The sequence below is a fragment of the Pseudoliparis swirei genome, chromosome 20 (genome assembly GCF_029220125.1).
Source record: "Pseudoliparis swirei isolate HS2019 ecotype Mariana Trench chromosome 20, NWPU_hadal_v1, whole genome shotgun sequence".
NCBI classification, from domain to species: domain Eukaryota; kingdom Metazoa; phylum Chordata; class Actinopteri; order Perciformes; family Liparidae; genus Pseudoliparis; species Pseudoliparis swirei.
Genome location: NC_079407.1, coordinates 208,076 through 228,495, shown reverse-complemented (window position 1 = coordinate 228,495; position 20,420 = coordinate 208,076). Strand labels below are relative to the sequence as shown.

Below are 20,420 nucleotides of genomic sequence, written 5' to 3'. Positions count from 1 at the left end.
GTCAACACAACATGTCAACACAACATGTCAACACAGCATGTCAACACATGTCAAAACATGTCAACATAACATGTCAACACAACATGTCAACATGTATACACAACATGTCAACACAACATGTCAACATGTCAACACAACATGTCAACATAACATGTCAACACAACATGTCAACATGTAAACACAACATGTCAACATGTAAACACAACATGTCAACTCAACATGTCAACATGTAAACACAATATGTCAACATGTCAACTCAACATGTCAACTCAACATGTAAACACAACATGTCAACATGTAAACACAACATGTCAACATGTAAACACATGTCAACATGTATACACAACATGTCAACATGTAAACACATGTCAACATGTCAACTCAACATGTCAACATGTATACACATGTCAACACAACATGTCAACATGTAAACACAACATGTCAACTCAACATGTATACACATGTCAACTCAACATGTCAACATGTAAACACAACATGTCAACATGTCAACTCAACATGTATACACAACATGTCAACACAACATGTCAACACAACATGTCAACATGTATACACAACATGTCAACATGTATACACAACATGTCAACTCAACATGTAAACATAACATGTCAACATGTCAACTCAACATGTCAACTCAACATGTATACACATGTCAACATGTATACACAACATGTCAACATGTAAACACATGTCAACATGTCAACATGTAAACACAACATGTCAACTTATGTCAACATGTAAACACAACATGTCAACTCAACATGTCAACACAACATGTCAACACAACATGTCAACATGTATACACAACATGTCAACACATGTCAACATGTCAACATAACATGTCAACATGTATACATAACATGTCAACTCAACATGTCAACACATGTCAACACAACATGTAAACACAACATGTCAACATGTAAACACAACATGTCAACTCAACATGTCAACTCAACATGTCAACATGTATACACAATATGTCAACATGTCAACTCAACATGTAAACACATGTCAACATGTAAACACATGTCAACTCAACATGTCAACATGTCAACTCAACATGTCAACATGTCAACTCAACATGTCAACATGTATACACAATATGTCAACATGTCAACTCAACATGTCAACACAACATGTAAACACATGTCAACATGTAGACACAACATGTCAACTCAACATGTCAACATGTATACACAACATGTCAACACAACATGTAAACACAACATGTCAACATGTAAACACAACATGTCAACTCAACATGTAAACACAACATGTCAACATGTATACACAACATGTCAACATGTAAACACATGTCAACATGTCAACTCAATATGTCAACATGTATACACAACATGTCAACACATGTCAACATGTAAACACAACATGTCAACACATGTCAATTCAACATGTCAACATGTAAACACATGTCAACTCAACATGTCAACATGTATACACAACATGTCAACATGTCAACTCAACATGTCAACTCAACATGTCAACATGTATACACAATATGTCAACATGTCAACTCAACATGTAAACACATGTCAACATTTAAACACAACATGTCAACTCAACATGTCAACATGTATACACAATATGTCAACATGTCAACTCAACATGTAAACACATGTCAACTCAACATGTCAACATGTAAACACAACATGTCAACTCAACATGTCAACATGTATACACAATATGTCAACATGTCAACTCAACATGTCAACACAACATGTAAACACATGTCAACATGTAAACACAACATGTCAACTCAACATGTCAACATGTAAACACATGTCAACATGTATACACAACATGTCAACACAACATGTAAACACAACATGTCAACATGTATACACATGTCAACATGTAAACACATGTCAACTCAACATGTCAACATGTAAACACAATATGTCAACATGTCAACTCAACATGTAAACACAACATGTCAACATGTCAACTCAACATGTCAACATGTATACACAACATGTCAACATGTAAACACATGTCAACATGTCAACTCAACATGTCAACTCAATATGTCAACATGTATACACAACATGTCAACACATGTCAACATGTAAACACAACATGTCAACACATGTCAATTCAACATGTCAACATGTAAACACAACATGTCAACATGTCAACTCAACATGTATACACAACATGTCAACATGTCAACTCAACATGTCAACTCAACATGTAAACTCAACATGTCAACTCAACATGTCAACATGTATACACAACATGTCAACACATGTCAACATGTATACACAACATGTCAACATGTATACACAACATGTAAACACAACATGTCAACTCAACATGTAAACATAACATGTCAACTCAACATGTCAACATGTATACACATGTCAACTCAACATGTCAACATGTAAACACAACATGTAAACACAACATGTCAACATGTATACTCAACATGTAAACACAATATGTCAACATGTCAACTCAACATGTAAACACAATATGTCAACATGTATACACATGTCAACATGTAAACACAACATGTCAACATGTAAACACAATATGTCAACATGTCAACTCAACATGTAAACACAACATGTCAACATGTCAACTCAACATGTATACACAACATGTTAACATGTAAACACATGTCAACATGTCAACTCAATATGTCAACATGTATACACAACATGTCAACACATGTCAACATGTAAACAACATGTAAACACATGTCAACATGTAAACACAACATGTCAACTCAACATGTATACACATGTCAACATGTCAACTCAACATGTCAACATGTAAACACATGTCAACATGTCAACTCAACATGTCAACTCAACATGTCAACATGTAAACACAACATGTCAACTCAACATGTATACACATGTCAACATGTATACACAACATGTCAACATCTATACACAACATGTCAACTCAACATGTAAACATAACATGTCAACATGTCAACTCAACATGTCAACATGTAAACACATGTCAACATGTAAACACAACATGTCAACTCAACATGTCAACTTATATGTCAACATGTATACACAACATGTCAACACATGTCAACATGTAAACACAACATGTCAACTCAACATGTCAACATGTATACACATGTCAACTCAACATGTCAACATGTAAACACAACATGTCAACACATGTCAACATGTAAACACAACATGTCAACATGTAAACACATGTCAACATGTCAACTCAACATGTCAACTTATGTCAACATGTATACACCACATGTCAACATGTATACACAACATGTCAACATGTAAACACAACATGTCAACTCAACATGTCAACATGTAAACACAACATGTCAACATGTAAACACAACATGTCAACATGTCAACTCAACATGTCAACATGTATACACATGTCAACTCAACATGTAAACACAACATGTCAACATGTAAACACAACATGTAAATACATGAATATATAATGACGTTATCCAGGTGTTAGATGACAAACACCGGATGATGAAGATAAAGGAGTTCATGATGAAGATGACGTGAAACGGGAAACGGGAGCGGCTACTCACCCCTCTCTCTCTCTCCCCCCTCTCTCTCTCCCCCTCTCTCTCCTCTCTCTCCATCTCTCTCTCTGTCTCTGTCGCTCTGTCTCTCTCTCTCTCTCTCCATCTATCTCTCTCTCTCTCTGTCTCTCTCTCTCTCTCTGTCTCTCTCTCTCTCTCTATCTCTCTCTCTCTCTCTCTCTCTCTCTCTCTCTCTCTATCTGTCTCTCTCTCCCCCTCTCTCTCCATCTCTGTCTCTCCCCCTCTCTCTCTCCATCTCTTTCTCCATCTCTCTCTATCTCTCCGTCTCTCTCTCCATCTCTCTCTCTCTCTCCCTCTCTCTCTCTCTCCAGGTTGGGTGGCGGTGACGGCGGCAGCAGGGGACCAGGTCTTGCTGAGGGTCCATGGTCCAGACCTCTCAGGGTTCCGGTTGAGGACCCCGGCTCTCCTCCCTCACATTGTGTCTCTGAAGGGTGAACGAGTCCGGAGGTCTCCGGCCTACAGGCCCCTGAAGGGCCCGGGGTCCCCGGACGGAGGCCTGAGGCTGCATGGCCCCAAGAAGAAGAAGAAGTAGAAGTGAGGCCGACAAGAGGACTACAGACGGGAGGAGGATCTGGTTCTCCTCTCTCCAGTGAGTCAGCTCACCTGAGTCAGGTGACGTCTGACAGGTCAAACAGCTGCTGACCTCAAAGTATTACAATAAATACTCTACTGCAATCAGGCTGTTTTATGCTTTTCAATTCAGTTTATTTTTAGAGCCCAATTTCACAAATTACAAATGTGTCTCGGAGTGCTTTACAATCTGAACACATAGACATCCCTGACCTTTGACCTTTGACCTCACATCGGATCAGGAAAAACTCCCAAATAACCCTTCAGGGGGAAAAGGTCAGAACCCTTCAGGAGAGAACAGAGGAGGATCCCTCTCCAGGATGGACAGAACAATAGATGTCATGTGACCAGAAGGACAGATTAGAGTTAAGAGAGTGTTTATATAAAACTATATATCCAGATGTATATATATATCATACCTGCAAACTTGTCACCTTTCGGTGAAATTCACCGTTTTGAACTGAAAATAGGTCATCCACGTGAATCGTGGAGATCCGAAGAGTTTTTGTTTTGGGGGTCACCTGGCTGCCGTTGAGATTGCAGTGAGACGCGGAGAAAAGTGTGGAGTGGTGCTCTTCGCAATAAAACATCTTTGATGGACGTGGTCGTCTCGGCCAATCAGCGTTCAGATGTCCACAGCGTTTGGGGTTCAGGTTAGCTTGAATGTTAGCCGCTACATCAGCTGCTGTCGCTGCACGGTGTAGCGATGCTAACAAAGTACCCGTACGTTAAACACGATGTGATTTAGCATATTTTTAGTATCGATACTTCATTAAGAGAGCGATCAGAGCGCGCGCTGCTCTGTCGAGCTGTCTGCGCACACCAGCCATGCAGCTCACAGCGAGAGAAGAGGCGGAGCTTAGAGACCGACTTCGGCTTAAAGAATAAAAAGATGCCAGAAGTGAAATGTGTCAGTCTGTAAAGTTGTGTAACTCTCCAGCTGCTCATCCTGATTAACTGTGGATCATCTGGTCAGAGACTAACAGCCTCATAGTGTATCATCAATGCTATGATGGAACCATGTAGTTTCATTCATATCTGGCTGTATTAATACTAATATTACTGTCATTTGTTAAGTGTTGAAAAAGTTGGTAAAAAGTGAACCATACAGATGTTTTATTTATTACTATTATAGATAAATATACCAGTCTCGTAATTATGGTACCATATTGTTTGTATGGTGTATTGAATTCTGGTATCGGGTATCATGATATTTATGGCAGGTATGTAATATGTATAGAAGTTATAATATGAGTATCGTGACAAACAGGTAGAGACAGAACAGATTCAGGGACAAGTCCATGAGGACTGTTCAGGCAAAAGGAAGTTGGTTCATGAATGACTTTAACCATATTATATATAATGACAATGTATATTTGTTATTACTATCATTATAGGGCTGAGTCAGAGCGGAGGACCTTTTGTTCTTAAACTGTTATCATTATTTAGATTTGTGGTCAGAACAATAAAATTACTGTAGTTGTGGTTCTAAAAGCTTTGAGGCTTCAAACAACGTGGATGTGGTGTGGTGACAAAAAATAAGTAAAAGTGACCTGCACCCCCCCCCCCCCCCCCCCGTTGTCACCTTTTTCACCCCTCATGAGTTTGCAGGTATGATATATATATATATACAAGATTCAAGATTCAAGATGTTTTATTTGTCACATACACACACAGGGTGTGCAGTGAAATGAAAGTGGCAATGCTCAGCAGGAATGTGCAAGGGCAACAAGTACACACTATTTACAAATAAAAACAACACAATATTTACAGTAAGTGTGTGTGTGTGTGTGTGTGTGTGCCTAAGAGGGGCAGTTGTGTGGGTCTATGTGGGGGTCCTGGTGAGGTCGGAGTTCACAGTCCTGATGGCCTGAGGAAAGAAACTCCGTCTCAGTCTCTCTGTTCTTGCAGCGTGACTACGGGCGCCTGCCTGACCGCAGCAGCTGAAACAGTCTGTTGTTGGGGTGGTGAGGATCCTTCATGATCCTGCGGCTCTGGTTCTGCACCTCCTGGTGTACAAGTCCTGCAGGGTGGGAGTCTAGTTCCAATAGTGCGCTCAGCCGAACGCACTACTCTCTGCAGACCTTCCTGTCCTGAGCGGAGCAGTTGCCAAACCAGGCTGAGATGCTTCCTGTCAGGACGCTCTGTACAGCTCCAGAGTAGAAGGACTGAAGGATCCTCTGGGAAACTTTAAATTTCCTCAGCTGCCTGAGGTGGTAGAGGCGCTGCCTTGCCTTTCTCACCAGAGTGTCTGTGTTTGTTGACCATGTCAGATCCTCGGTGATGTGGACTCCCAGGTATTTATACCGCTCACCCTCTCCACAGTAGTCCCGTTAATCCCCAGTGGTGAGTACGTCCTCTGTTGTTGTACCCTCCTAAAGTCCACAATCAGCTCCTTAGTTTTGGTGACATTCATGATGAGGCTGTTGTCCTGGCACCAGAGTGACAGATCAGCAACTTCCTCCAGGTAGGCCTTCTCGTCGTTGTCGGAGATCAGGCCCACCACCACTGTGTCATCCGCAAACTTGATGATGGTGTTGGAGCTGAACCTGGCCACACAGTCATGTGTGTACAGGAGTACAGTATGGGGCTGAGGACGCAACCCTGGTCGGATCCTGTGTTCGGGGTGAGGGATTTGTATGAGGGTCTGCCCACCCTGACGACCTGTGGCCTGGCGGTCAGGAAGTCCAGGATCCAAGCACACAGGGGGTGTTCAGTCCCAGCTCAATCAGCTTGCCGGCCAGTCTGGAGGGGACTATGGTGTTGAAAGCTGAACTATAATCAATGAACAGCAGTCTCACATAGGTACCCCTCTGGCTGTCCAGATGAGAGAGTGTGGTGTGCAGTACCTGGGAGACAGCATCATCCGTGGATCTGTTTGGGCGATAAGCAAACTGCAGCGGGTCCATGGAGGAAGGAGGAAGGCGCAGATGTAGTCCTTTATCAGCCTCTCAGCATTTCATGACCACCGGTGAGGGCCACCGGTCGGTAGTCATTCATACATGCTGGAGAAGCATTCTTGGGCACAGGGACAATAGTGGATCTCTTGAAGCAGGCGGGGACCACGGACTCAGCCAGTGGGAGGTTGAATATTGTGATGAACACTGCAGCCAGCTGGTTAGCACAGGTCTTCAGTACCGCCCAGATATGCCATCTGGACCTGCAGCTTTCCTGGTGTTCACCTCAACAGAGCCCTCCTCACACTGTGCTCGGTCACAGAGGTGTGTGTTCATCCCCAGCGGTAGAACTCACCTCGCTACGCTTAACGGTGTTGTTGTTAGCCGCGAGCTAGCGCTGTTGTTGCTAGCCTCAAACCGTGCATAAAATGAGTTCAGGTCGTCCGCTAGGGATGCGTCGGCACTCACCATTGCGGGGTCTGCTCTGGTAGTTTGTGATAGTCCGTAGCCCCTGCCATAGGCGCCTGGTGTCGCTGCTCCATCTGTGATTCCACTCTGTCTCGGTACCTCCTCTTGGCTTCCTTCACCGCCTCCTCAGTCCATAGACCGCTGCCTTGTACTCGTCCATGTTGCGGATACAAGACCGGAGTTATAGGCAGCAGTACGGGCGTTCACAGCTTCACGGATGGATCTATCAACCCACGGCTTTTGGTTAGGAAAGTCCCTAACTATTATCGTGGGGACGATGGTGTCCGTTAAGCGTTGCTATGAGGCTCATTGCTACTTCCGCGAACTCGCTGACGTCACTGGAACTGGATTGGATCATGTCCCAGTCGACGACACGCAGAGCGTCCTGTAGCTCAGCCTCTGATTGGTCAGACCACCGCTTCACGTTCCTCGTCACTACCGCTTCCCGCGCGATCCTTTGTTTATACTCCGGAAGCAGAAAAATGGCGGCATGGTCTGATTTCCCTAACGGAGGGAGAGAGACAGCCTTGTAGCCTCTCTTGAATGGCGTATAGCAGTGGTCCAACGTTCTTTCCCCTCTGGTAGCACACGTAATGTGCTGGTGAAAGTTCGGCATGACTTTTTTTAGGTTAGCCCTATTAAAGTCCCCAGCCACCACCACAGCCGCGTCGGGATACTTGTTCTGATGCCGACATAACACATCATGTAGGTCCGATAGTGCTACGTCGGTGTCCGCTTGTGGTGGAATGTAGACGGCTGTGGTGATGACCGAGCTGAACTCCCGGGAAGGTAGAATGGAAGGCATGAGATCGCCAGATGTTCCAGGTTCGTGAGCAGGAACGAAAGAGTCTTAATGTTCTTGGGGTCGCACCACATGTTGTTTGTCATGAAGCAAACCCCTCCACCCTTAGATTTACCAGACTCTTCCGTTCTGTCTGCACGGAAAACAGAGAAGGACTCGGTTGGGCATATGACTCGATCCGCACCAGCGGGTCAGCCAAGTTTCCGCCAGACAAAAGATGTTACAATCCGCATGTCCCGTTGGAATCTGATCCTGCCCTAAAATCATCCATCTTATTTTCCAGAGACTGGACGTTAGCAAGAAGGATGCTGGGCAAAGGTGGACGGTGGGCTTGAACTCTCAGTCTGTTCGAATTCGCTCCGCTTCCCTCGATGTTTTCGTGTCTCCCGTAGTAGCGGCTCCACTGTTGTTGTTGTGGTTCGCTCGTACAATCTCCGCCGGCCACGCTGGATCGATGGAAAAAGTGGACAAAAACCCTTGTTTTGCGCAAAAGTTTATGTCCAAAAGTGTGCTGCGGTCGTATGTTGTTAGTGCCGATGTGTTTGTGGCAAAGAAAATATTAAAAATAAACACAAAAACTAAAAGAGCGCACAATCTCCGCGGAGCTGCCGCGACGGCGACTGGACACAGCCGCGCCATCTTACCATCTTACATATAAATATATAGATATACCTCTATCTATATATATAGATAGAGGTATATCAGGCATGAAAACGGGTCTGGGGTAAAAAAGGTGAGACGGTAAGGGGGGGGGGGTGTGCTGGTGACTTCCACAAACATCGATGTTGGACGTTGTATGATAATCTGTAGGTCCTCCATTCTGGTGATCGGGCCCTATAATAATAGTAATATTGTGTATACAGGGCTCCAGACTAACTTTTTTTACTAGGAGCACAGTGGCCCCTAACTTAAAATTTTAGGGGCGCAAGCAGAAAATTTATGGCGCACAGGGTTTTTCCTGGGTCAAAATGGGTCTTCGTTGCTCCCAAAAAAATGTTTGCTGGCTTGCACCGCCTATTCGTGCAGGTCGAGCTGTTGAGTGAGTGATCAGCAGCTGGCCGCTCGGTCCATTCACGCACCTCACAGTTGTGTATTGATCAGACAAGAAGACACGCTTATCAACTCCAGTGTTTCCGCTCGTATTATAACAGGGTGAAATCTCCACCCGCCACTCTGTAATGTTCATCCTTTTTTGCCTTAGGCGCTGGAAAACGCTTAGGCGCTTAAATTTCTCTGCAGGAAAACCCTGACACACTATAAATCGACTTGCAAAGTTTTCCCATCATTTACTGTATTACTGATAAATAATTTGACAATATACAATCTTATGCCTGTTTGCCTTCATGAACTGCAAAACATTCACAACAGAGAACTCTTCAGAAGTTACTGTATTGAGTTTAAACATATTTTAAGAGAAAACATACCTTGAGCATGTGCATGTTGCACTTCGATGTGGCCAATCAAAACATTTGTTGGTTTCTAGAGATGCACCGATCAGGTTTTTGGTGCCGATCACCGATCACTGAAATCAGTATCTGCCGATCACCGATAATACCGATCACTGAAATCGGTATCTGCCGATCCGATAATACCAATCACCGATCATGGTGTTGATTGAAGCATTCTATTTATTGTGTAGCATTATTGCCTAGGACTATGAGGAAATACATATATAAAGCAACTCAAACATTAAAGAAATTACCGATTTCTTTAAACATTTAGGACTTTTACTTTGAAAAATGTCCTAATTGATACATTAAAATTGTTTGATTGCTATTGTAGGGGATTTCAGATATGTATGGAACACATCGGCATCATTCATTTCCTGGAACTCTTGGGGAAATCTATATACAGGACTTTTCTTAACATACAAAAGACTGACTAATTTTTATAAACTCTTCCTTGGTCCAGTAAAAATGTTTTAATGTTAGCATAATTTAAGCTAAATCTCAGAAATGATCTATAAAGATACAACATCAGTTCATTGTTTACTTTTATATGTTCGTGTATGATTTGTCGACATCTTATTTTGATAAACGGATGTTGTTTCACGTGGTTCTTTCCGCTAACTTTGCAAAACCGGATGTTGTCACTTAGATCCTTCCGCTAACTTTATCAAAACCCTCTTTGCTCCCGATCGAATGTGTTTAGCGTGAGCATCAGTCTGTCGGGGCAGACATGTGAGAGTCGGCTGAGTCGACCCAGAGATTCAACTCGGGGGACGGGGACGCCGCTCGGTGGTGAGGATCCCCTCTGACCTCTCACTCTGCGGCCCTCGCCCTCGTTGCGTCTCCGCTGCGGTGCGCCTCTTTTCACACATTAGCCCCCCCCCTCTCACACACAGGCCAGCCTTCTTCTTCTTCGGTTTTCGTCTCCTTTCTTCTTCTTCTGGAGTTAATGTCGGTTAGCAAACCAGTCATTCAGGCATTACCGCTAACTATAGTGGGCTGAAGTGTAGAACAAGTTTGTAAGCAACAAAATATTTAATAACAAAAAAGAAATCTGCTAATTTACTGGTCGCGCATGCGCGAGTTGATGAAAAATTTACTCGCACTGTGTCTAATTTTAGGCGCAAAATGCGACCATTTGGTCGCAGTCTGGAGCCCTGGTATAATATGGTCATTCATGAACCAACTTCCTTTTTTTTTGGCGTGAACAAGTCTTCAAGTCTTGAGCTCTGCTGAGCCATGAGTCTGTTCCTTGAGTCGGTTCCTTGAGTCTGTTCCATGAGTCTGTCCCTTGAGTCTGTTCCTTGAGTCTGGTCCATGAGTCTGTTCCTCGAGTCTGTTCCATGAGTCTGTCCCTTGAGTCTGTTCCATGAGTCTGTCCCTTGAGTCTGTTCCTTGAGTCTGGTCCTTGAGTCTGGTCCATGAGTCTGTTCCATGAGTCTGTTCCTCGAGTCTGTTCCATGAGTCTGTCCTTGAGTCTGTTCCTTGAGTCTGGTCCTTGAGTCTGTTCCATGAGTCTGTTCCTTGAGTCTGGTCCTTGAGTCTGTTCCTTGAGTCTGTTCCTTGAGTCTGTTCCTTGAGTCTGGTCCTTGAGTCTGTTCCATGAGTCTGTCCCTTGAGTCTGTTCCTTGAGTCTGGTCCTTGAGTCTGGTCCTTGAGTCTGTTCCATGAGTCTGTTCCTTGAGTCTGGTCCTTGAGTCTGTCCCTTGAGTCTGTTCCTTGAGTCTGTTCCTTGAGTCTGGTCCTCGAGTCTGGTCCTCGAGTCTGTTCCTCGAGTCTGGTCCTTGAGTCTGTTCCATGAGTCTGTTCCTTGAGTCTGTTCCATGAGTCTGTTCCTTGAGTCTGTTCCATGAGTCTGTTCCTTGAGTCTGTTCCATGAGTCTGTTCCTTGAGTCTGTTCCTTGAGTCTGTCCCTTGAGGGGTGCGCGAGAGAAAAAAATGTAATGGTGGTCTAATGGTGTAATAATTAATATTAAACATTCTCAGGGCTCTCAAGTGTCACGCATTGAGCGTGAGACTCACGCATTTCGGTCTTAACTCGCACTCCGCCACATCGTATTTCTACGCTGAAAAAAACTCGGCCATTCAATGTCTGAATGCAGGGGTGCTCAATACGTCCGCAGAGCTCCGACGCCGGTCTGCGCGCATCGGGACGGAGCAAAGAAAAAGTCACTCGCACCCCCCCCCCCCCAAACTCACAAGGTGTGGGGGATTGGGGGTGCGTGAACCCGGTCGGGATGCAGAAGGGGGTGCGTGGCCTAAAAAGTTTGGGAACCGCTGTTCTATACCATACCTGCCATAAATATCATGAAACTGATACAATACCATAAAAACAGTATACCATAAATAAGACACTGGTATATTTATCTATAATAGTAATAAATAAAACATCTGTATGGTTCACTTTTTACCAACTTTTTCAACACTTAACAAATGACAGTAATATTAGTATTAATACAGCCAGATATGAATGAAACTACATGGTTCCATCATAGCATTGATGATACACTATGAGGCCGTTAGTCTCTGACCAGAGGATACAGAGTTCATCAGGATGAGCAGCTGGAGAGTTACACAACTTTACAGACTGAAACATTTCACTTCTGGCATCTTTTTTTAAAGCCGAAAATTCCGCCACTTAACGCCCTGTTAGCGCTGCGCAGACAGCTCGACACGGAGCAGCGCGTGCGCTCTGATCCCGCGCTCCTTTAATGAAGTTGCGAAGAGCACCACTCCACATGTTCTCCGCGTCCCACTCCAATCTCAGAAACGCCGGCCGGCCAATTGACTGCGTCGCCCCCCCTACCCCAAAACAAAAACTCTTGGGATCTACACGATTCACGTAAGTCACCTATTTTGGTTTCAAAACGGCGAATTTCGCCGAAAGGTGAGGGATTCTCATGCCTGATATATATAACTATATATGTTAGTTATATGTATATATAACTAACATATAGTTATAAAGATAAGTTATATATATATGTTTATATATCTGATATAATGTGGATGTACATAACTTTGATTCATCCAGGTTTTAATATATTTAGTCACTAATTACACAAACTTGATTTATAAAATCCTTTATTAAGAAACAGATATGAAGATTAAATGTTCTTTAAACGTTTCCATGATTTAACAAGCTGTTAATGATCTTTATTAATAATATGAAGGAAAACATGTCAGAATAAAGTTCATGATAAACATGGAGACGAGAACTCGTGTGATCACTTGGAATATTGCACTGATTATTGATTTCCAGCCAACCAGCTCCCTGTGTCTGGTGAGCCAATCAGAGAGCAGGAATTTTCACACCAGCCACGTTAGCCTCTTTAGCCACGTTAGCTTCGCAGCTGATTGTCACAAAGCTCCGAACATTTTAAAAATCCTCGTAGAAAATTATATTTGGCAGGTTCTAACAGACGGGGTGCAGCCGGTCCCACGTAGACCTGGACCACCTGAGACCCAAGAGGAGTCGAGTGTTGACACCAGGCCTACCTCTGGGCCTCGGCGCCGTCCTCCAGGTAGTACACGTTGACCAGGTGGCGGTTGAGGTGGCGCCGGTACTCGCCCTCCAGCGGGAACGTGCGGTCGCAGAAGATGCACAAGTGGGTCTTGAGCCCGGCGGGGCCCCGGTGGAAGGGGCCCTCGTCGGTGGGGGTCTCGGGGTCGTTGGCCATCTTGGCCGACCCGGCGCCGTTGAGCCCGGAGTCGTCGCTGCCCTCGGAGGCGCTGTCGCTGAGGTCGCTGCCGCCCTCGTGGCTGCTGTGGATCCCCTCGTCGTCCTCCGGGCCCGGCAGCGCCAGAGGAGGCGAGCCGGGTTTGAGGAACGTGGGAGCGGGACCGCCGGCGGCCGGAGGTAGCGGGTCGACGCCGCAGGCGGGTCGGGCCGAAGTCTCCTCTGGCTGCGGGGGAGGGGTGGAGGTCTTCTGGTCTCCAACTGGACCCCCAGGCTGCTGAAGGCTGGTGGCTTTCCTGCTGCTGTTCCTGGTCTTCTTTGCCCCGGTGGACCCGGGTGTGGCCTGCTGCGTCTTCTTGGGGTCGTCTGCAGCCGGTCTGAGCCGCCGGGCCTTGGCCCGAGGTTCAGACGAGGCCCCCGGGGACAGGTCCAGAGCCTCCGCCGCCTTCCTCTTGTCGGCCGTTTCCCTTTCTGGACTCTCCGGTTCCGGCCGAGCGTCGTCTGCGAGTTCTGGTCCTCTCGGTGAATTCTTCGCAGACTTCCTGGTCCTGCTCGGGCTCTTGTTCTCGCTCCTCTGGGGTCCTCTCTCCTTCTCCGGCCTCGGCGGTTCTGGCTCCTCCGACGGTCGGTGCTCTGGTTTGGGTCCTGCCGTCTGGTTCTGGACCGTGGTCTTCTTGACCCGCCTCTTCCCCTTGTCTGTACCGACGGCAGCGGTTCTGGTCTCGGTCTCTGGAGGACTCTTGTGGACCTTTTCGGTCTTCTTCTGCCTCGTTGTGACCCTTTTCTCCGGCTCCGCCTTCTCCTTGACCTTCTGACCTCTCTCGGCCGGGACGCTGGGTTTCTTGGGCGGCTTGTCGGGAGCTCCGGCAGTCCGGCCGCCGGTGGACAGGTTGATGGGACTCGGGTCCTCCGGCTCAAAGTCCTCCTCCGGGCCGGAGGAGCGGTCCGGCGGGTCGCCGTCCGCCCCCGGCCTCTTGACCCGCAGCTTGACCTTGGACACGTCCAGCGCCACCGGGCAGCCGGCGTGCCGGGACTTGATGTGGTACTGCAGGTTGCACTTCTTGGAGGCGGCGTACTTGCACAGCGGGCACAGGAACTGGCGCGGGTTCAGGTGCAGCTCCACGTGCTTCTTGAAGTTGCTGCGGTCCGCCGTCTTGTAGGCGCAGTACGGGCAGCCCAGCGGCTTCGGCCCGTTGTGCACCTGCCGGGCGTGGCGCGTCACCTCGTGCTGATTGGCCGCCAGGTAGTTACAGCTCTCGCACTTGAAGGGACGCTCACCTGCAACCGGGAAGCTGAGTCAGACCACTTCCTCTGGGACAGGAAGTCATGCGGGAAACACCAAGAACACACCAGAACACAGCAGGTACACGGCACAGGAAGTCACAGGACAGAAAGTCACGGCACAGGAAGTCACAGGACAGGAAGTCACGGCACAGGAAGTCACGGCACAGGAAGTCACGAGACAGGAAGTCACGGCACAGGAAGTCACGGCACAGGAAGTCACGGGACATGAAGTCACAGGAGAGGAAGTCACGGCACAGGAAGTCACGAGACAGGAAGTCACAGGACAGGAAGTCACGTCACAGGAAGTCACAGGACAGGAAGTCACGGCACAAGAAGTCACGAGACAGGAAGTCACGAGACAGGAAGTCACGGCACAGGAAGTCACGGCACAGGAAGTCACGGCACAGGAAGTCACAGGACAGGAAGTCACGGGACAGGAAGTCACGGCACAGGAAGTCACAGGACAGGAAGTCACGGCACAGGAAGTCACGAGACAGGAAGTCACGGCACAGGAAGTCACGGCACAGGAAGTCACAGGACAGGAAGTCACGGCACAGGAAGTCACGGCACAGGAAATCATGGCACAGGAAGTCACGAGACAGGAAGTCACAGGACAGGAAGTCACGGCACAGGAAGTCACAGGACAGGAAGTCATGGCACAGGAAGTCACAGGACAGGAAGTCATGGCACAGGAAGTCACAGGACAGGAAGTCACGACACAGGAAGTCACAGGACAGGAAGTCACGGCACAGGAAGTCACATATTTCTTTACCATGTTAATCCAACAGCTTTGACGAGAGCAATAAACACAAACATGTTTAATGTGAGAGACGAGAAAATAATATCACCTGGTTGTACTGCTACAAGTACTACAAGTACTACTACCATGAGTACTACTACTGCTACTGCTACTACTACTACTGCTGCTACTGCTACTACTGCTACTGCTACTACTACTGCCACTGCTGCCACTGTTACCACTGCTGCTACCGCTGCTGCACTGCTGCCACCACTACTACTACTACCACTGCTGCCACCACTGCCACTGCCACCGCTGCCACTCCACCACTGCTGCCACTGCCACCGCTGCTACTGCTGCCACTGCCGCCACCACTGCTGCCGCCACTGCCACCATCGCTACCACTGCTGCTGACCACCACCACTACTGCCACTGCCACTGTTACCACCACTGCCACCACCACTGCTGCCATGCTGCCACCACTGCTGCCACTGCTGCCACTGCTGCCACCACCACTGCTGCCACCACCGCTGCCACAACACCACTGCCCACTGCTGACTGCCACCACCACGCCACTGCTGACTGCCACCAGCCGCCACCGTTGCCACCACCACTGCCACCACTGGGCTGCCACCGCCACTGCCACCACTGCCACCACCACCTGCCAACCACCGCTACTGCCACTGCTGCTGCCACCACCACCGCTGCTGCTGCCACACTGCTGCCACTGCTGCCACCACCGCCACCGCTGCTGCCACCACGCTGCCACTGCTGCCACCACTGCTGCCGCCACTGCTGCCACCACTGCTGCTGCCACTGCCAATGCCACCACTGCACTGCCACTGCTACCACTGCCACTGCTGCCACCGCTGCTGCCACTGCTGCACTGCTGCTGCTCACTGCCACCACTGCTGCCACTACTGCTGCTGCTACCACTGCACTCACTGCTGCTACTACTACTGCTACTGCTACTACTGCTGCTACTGCTGCTACTACTGCTGCTACTGCTGTTACTACTGCTGCTACTGCTACTGCTGCCGAGTCCTGACTCCAGCCCAGTGGGTTGTGGGTAATCTGGGTTCATAAGTTCGTGACTCGGAGTGGGCGACTGACCGGAGTGGGTCCTCATGTGTCGGGTCAGGTGAGTCTTCTGAGAACTGGAGTAGTCGCAGTAGGGACACTGGAAGGGCCGGACACCTGAGGAAGACACGGGGGACGTTAGACCCCGTCGGGTGCGGCAGAGCGAGGCCAGGAGGAGGCGGAGCCGTGAAGGGGCGGAGCCAGGTGCGTCCCACCTGTGTGCGTGCGGATGTGCTGGATGTAGTTGCTCTTGCGGTCGGAGAAGTAGGAGCACTGGCTGCAGGTGTGCAGCTTGCTGGGGAAGTGGTTCCTCAGGTGCTTCCTCCAGTGGTACTGGCTCACGGTGGTGTAGGGACACAGCGTGCACTTGAACACCCTGCAGAGACACGCGGGTCAGAACCAGTTCCACGGGGGGGGGGGGGGGGCGTTACCTGTGGTCCTTGCCCTCCTTGCTGTGGTGCTTCAGGTGTGCGATGTAGTGGTCGTATCGGTTGGTGTTGTAGCCGCAGCGCTCGCACCGGATCAGCCCCTTCACGTCGGCCGCGTCCTCGCCGCTCTCCGGCTCCCCGCCCGTCGCCGCCGGGGCCTCGGGCCCGGTCTTGCTGCGGCCCTCGACCCGGTTCACCACCATCATCTTGCTGGCGCCGTGGGTCCCCAGGTGCTCCACGAACTGGCGCTCGTTCTGAGCCTGGAAGTGACACGGCTTGCAGTGGAAGGGCTTCTTCTTCTTGGCGCTCTCCGGCGCGGCGGCGGGGAGACGGCCGGGGACCCGCTCCGGTGTTTTGGCGGCGGCGGCGGAGGGGGGGTGGGGCTTAGTGTGACGGGACAGGTCCTCAGTTTTGACCCCCTCCTCCTCCTCGCCATTTCCTACAACCACGCTGACGATGTTTGGGCTGGGAGACTCGGGATACTCGAGGATGCACACCTCTCGGTAGTTTTGGTTGTCGTAGCTGTACCTGAAAACACACACATCATGATTGGGTGCAGACTAACTCCTGACCTGACGATTGGGTGCAGACTAACTCCTGACCTGACGATTGGGTGCAGACTAACTCCTGACCTGACAATTGGGTGCAGACTAACTCCTGACCTGACGATTGGGTGCAGACTAACTCCTGACCTGACGATTGGGTGCAGACTAACTCCTGACCTGACGATTGGGTGCAGACTAACTCCTGACCTGACGATTGGGTGCAGACTAACTCCTGACCTGACGATCGGGTGCAGACTAACTCCTGACCTGACGATCGGGTGCAGACTAACTCCTGACCTGACGATGTTCTCCTCCTCGCTGTCCGAGTAGCTGCATCCCACCGTCTTCAGCTCCATCATCTCCTTCTCGTCCGCGGCGCTACCGTCACCACCGCCAACGCTCTCTGCCGCCGCCACATTTGCCAGCATCACCAGCTGAGGGGCCGGCAGCGTGTTCCTCGGCAAGTCGCGCTGCGCGTCCTCCGTCACAGGAACACTGACGGGAAACATCTCCACCGAGAACGCCGTCTGAGCGGCCATCTTGACTTCAGCTCTTCACCCCGGCGAGAAGCTGCAGAGTGGAATAAGGTCATGAACATCTTCAGAGTTCTGTTTTATTTTTATAAATATGCTGCAATCATACAGACACTTTCTTATTAAAGTAAAGTTCACAGACTCTTGATAAATGCAATGCTGGTGGCCAGTAAAAAGTCTATTACCAGAAAATGGTTATTACCAGAGTGTCCAACAATCACATCATGGAGAGACATTGTGACAGAGATCTACAGAATGGAGCAGATCACAGCCCATGTTAACCAAAGAACGGAAACATTTCTTAAGCACTGGCAAAAGTGGTGCAACTATGTCACAGATAAATGGCCTGACTGTATTTCTTTACTCTATAGAAAATGATTTCTCCCTGCTTTAATTTATAGTTTTGTTATTATGGTATTGTTTTTGTTTCTTTATTTGCATATGTGTTTATTTTTTTTGTTTTTTACTTCTCTTTATACAAAGAATCTGAAAAATGTCAATATGTGTATGTGAGATTCTGAACACTAATAAAATATAAATAATAAATAAAAAATTAAAGTAAAGTTCATAGTGTATGATGGCGTACAAGGAACAAACAGGGAGCTTTTTCATAAGAATAGAAGCAGTGCAAACAAGAGACATAGTACAAAGAAACTAAATCAAAACAAGTATTATAAATAAGCATATGAGCAATAAAAAGCAGTAAATAATCTACAATAACTGAAATATTATTTATAGACAGAATCACTATTATTGCACAGGTTTATTTATTATTACAGATTACTAAATACACCTTGAGCAAATAACAATGTGTGATAGAATATAAACAAATTAACTTCCTCATTATAGGAGCTCGATAATAAGAATATAATAAATCTTCATTTGTATATGTAGTTTGAATATAAAATGTTCTCTAAATTAAAGCCGTACACAACGTGACGGAAGTAAAGTACATGGAGTACATGAGTACTCGTGTACAAGTACATGAGTACTCGTGTACAAGTACATGAGTACTCGTGTACAAGTACATGAGTACTCGTGTACAAGTACACACACACGAGCGTCAAGTGTCTGTCGGCCATTTTGAAACAGCACCACCGCTCAGTCGACAGCGACGTGAGGCGTTCAGGACCCGCTCGGAAAACAGCGACCAGAGACTCGGAGGACGCGAGTCTCACCAACAGTTGTTCCTTCAACAGAAACTAACGCAGCGGGGAGCTGCGGTCACGTGTTTACCGCGCGTCTTAGACCTGCATCTCTGTGACATTTAGACATCTAAAGTCGTCAAAGAGCTAAAGTCGGATGAGCAACACGTGTTTCACGCGTCACGCACGAAGCGGTCATTTAAACTCCAAGCAGACGCTTTAAGTTACAAATAAAGTAACAAAGTTACGTGTAAAGTTAACAAGTTCCGTGTGAAGTCGTATCGTTCCGTGTAAAGTGCTCCAGTTCCATATGAAGTGATAAAGTGGCATTTGAAGTGAAGGCGGGCGCCGTGGTGCTGATCCCGGACAGCGCCGCTCCTTCTTCACCGACTCCATTTTACTGACCAACTCACAACAACTTTCCAGCTGCTGCGCTCCGACGAACCGGCAGAAAGCGGCCGGGCCCGAGGCCCCGACCCCCGGGGGGACTCACCGGCACGGCGCGGCTCAGCGGGCCTCACTTTGGGCCACTTTGCTCCACTTGTTGCGGCTTCGGGACCTTTTCCTTCGACGAAACGGCGCAGAAAGAAGAGTGAAAGAAGTTTCCGCACATTCCTCCACACTGACGTACAGCGGTGACGTCAGCACGTCGCTTCCCTGTGACGTCACGTCATCGTGTATTGTTAACGGACTTCGATAAGATAAGACATTCCTGTATTAGACCTCCGTGGGGACACTCGGGATGACAGTAGGAACAGGAGAGCAGCACAACATAGCATATACTATATATATATATATAGTATACTGTGTTCATAGATATACCATATTAATATATATAGAATACTGTGTTCATAGATAAATCATATTAACATATATATAAATATTATACTGTGTTCATAGATATACCATATTAATATAGATCTATATTATACTGTGTTCATAGATATATCATATATATATATATATATATATATATATTATACTGTGTTCATAGATATACCATAATAATATAGATCTATATTATACTGTGTTCATAGATATACCATAATAATATAGATCTATATTATACTGTGTTCATAGATATACCATAATATGTTACGGTCTCCCAGAGGAGCGGTTGTGAAGCAGCTTGTCGACATATATATAATACAATACGACACTTTACATTAATAATTTAATAATAACAATAATACATTTTATTCTAAAGAATCTCACAGTG

At 47.3% G+C, this 20,420-nt stretch overlaps 1 protein-coding gene across 5 annotated transcripts; it reads right to left on the bottom strand.

Annotated features, from left to right (window-relative positions):
- Window positions 1-12,835: 12,835 nt before the first annotated feature.
- Window positions 12,836-19,916, bottom strand: rest (RE1-silencing transcription factor). 5 transcript variants are annotated; one of them, XM_056441010.1, is made up of 7 exons: window positions 19,695-19,916; window positions 18,242-18,304; window positions 17,821-18,093; window positions 16,982-17,506; window positions 16,766-16,926; window positions 16,584-16,667; window positions 12,836-14,725 (listed from the first exon to the last, which is right to left on the bottom strand). In XM_056441010.1, exons 3-7 carry the CDS (start codon window positions 18,060-18,062, stop codon window positions 13,263-13,265), a joined length of 2,475 nt encoding a protein of 824 aa, XP_056296985.1. In that variant the 5' UTR covers window positions 18,063-18,093; window positions 18,242-18,304; window positions 19,695-19,916; the 3' UTR covers window positions 12,836-13,262. The 5 variants fall into 5 exon arrangements, with proteins under 5 accessions (XP_056296985.1, XP_056296986.1, XP_056296984.1 ...); XM_056441011.1 differs by having other exon boundaries at window positions 18,259-18,304; XM_056441009.1 differs by lacking the exon at window positions 18,242-18,304 and having other exon boundaries at window positions 19,695-19,915.
- Between the last annotated feature and the right edge of the window lie 504 nt (window positions 19,917-20,420).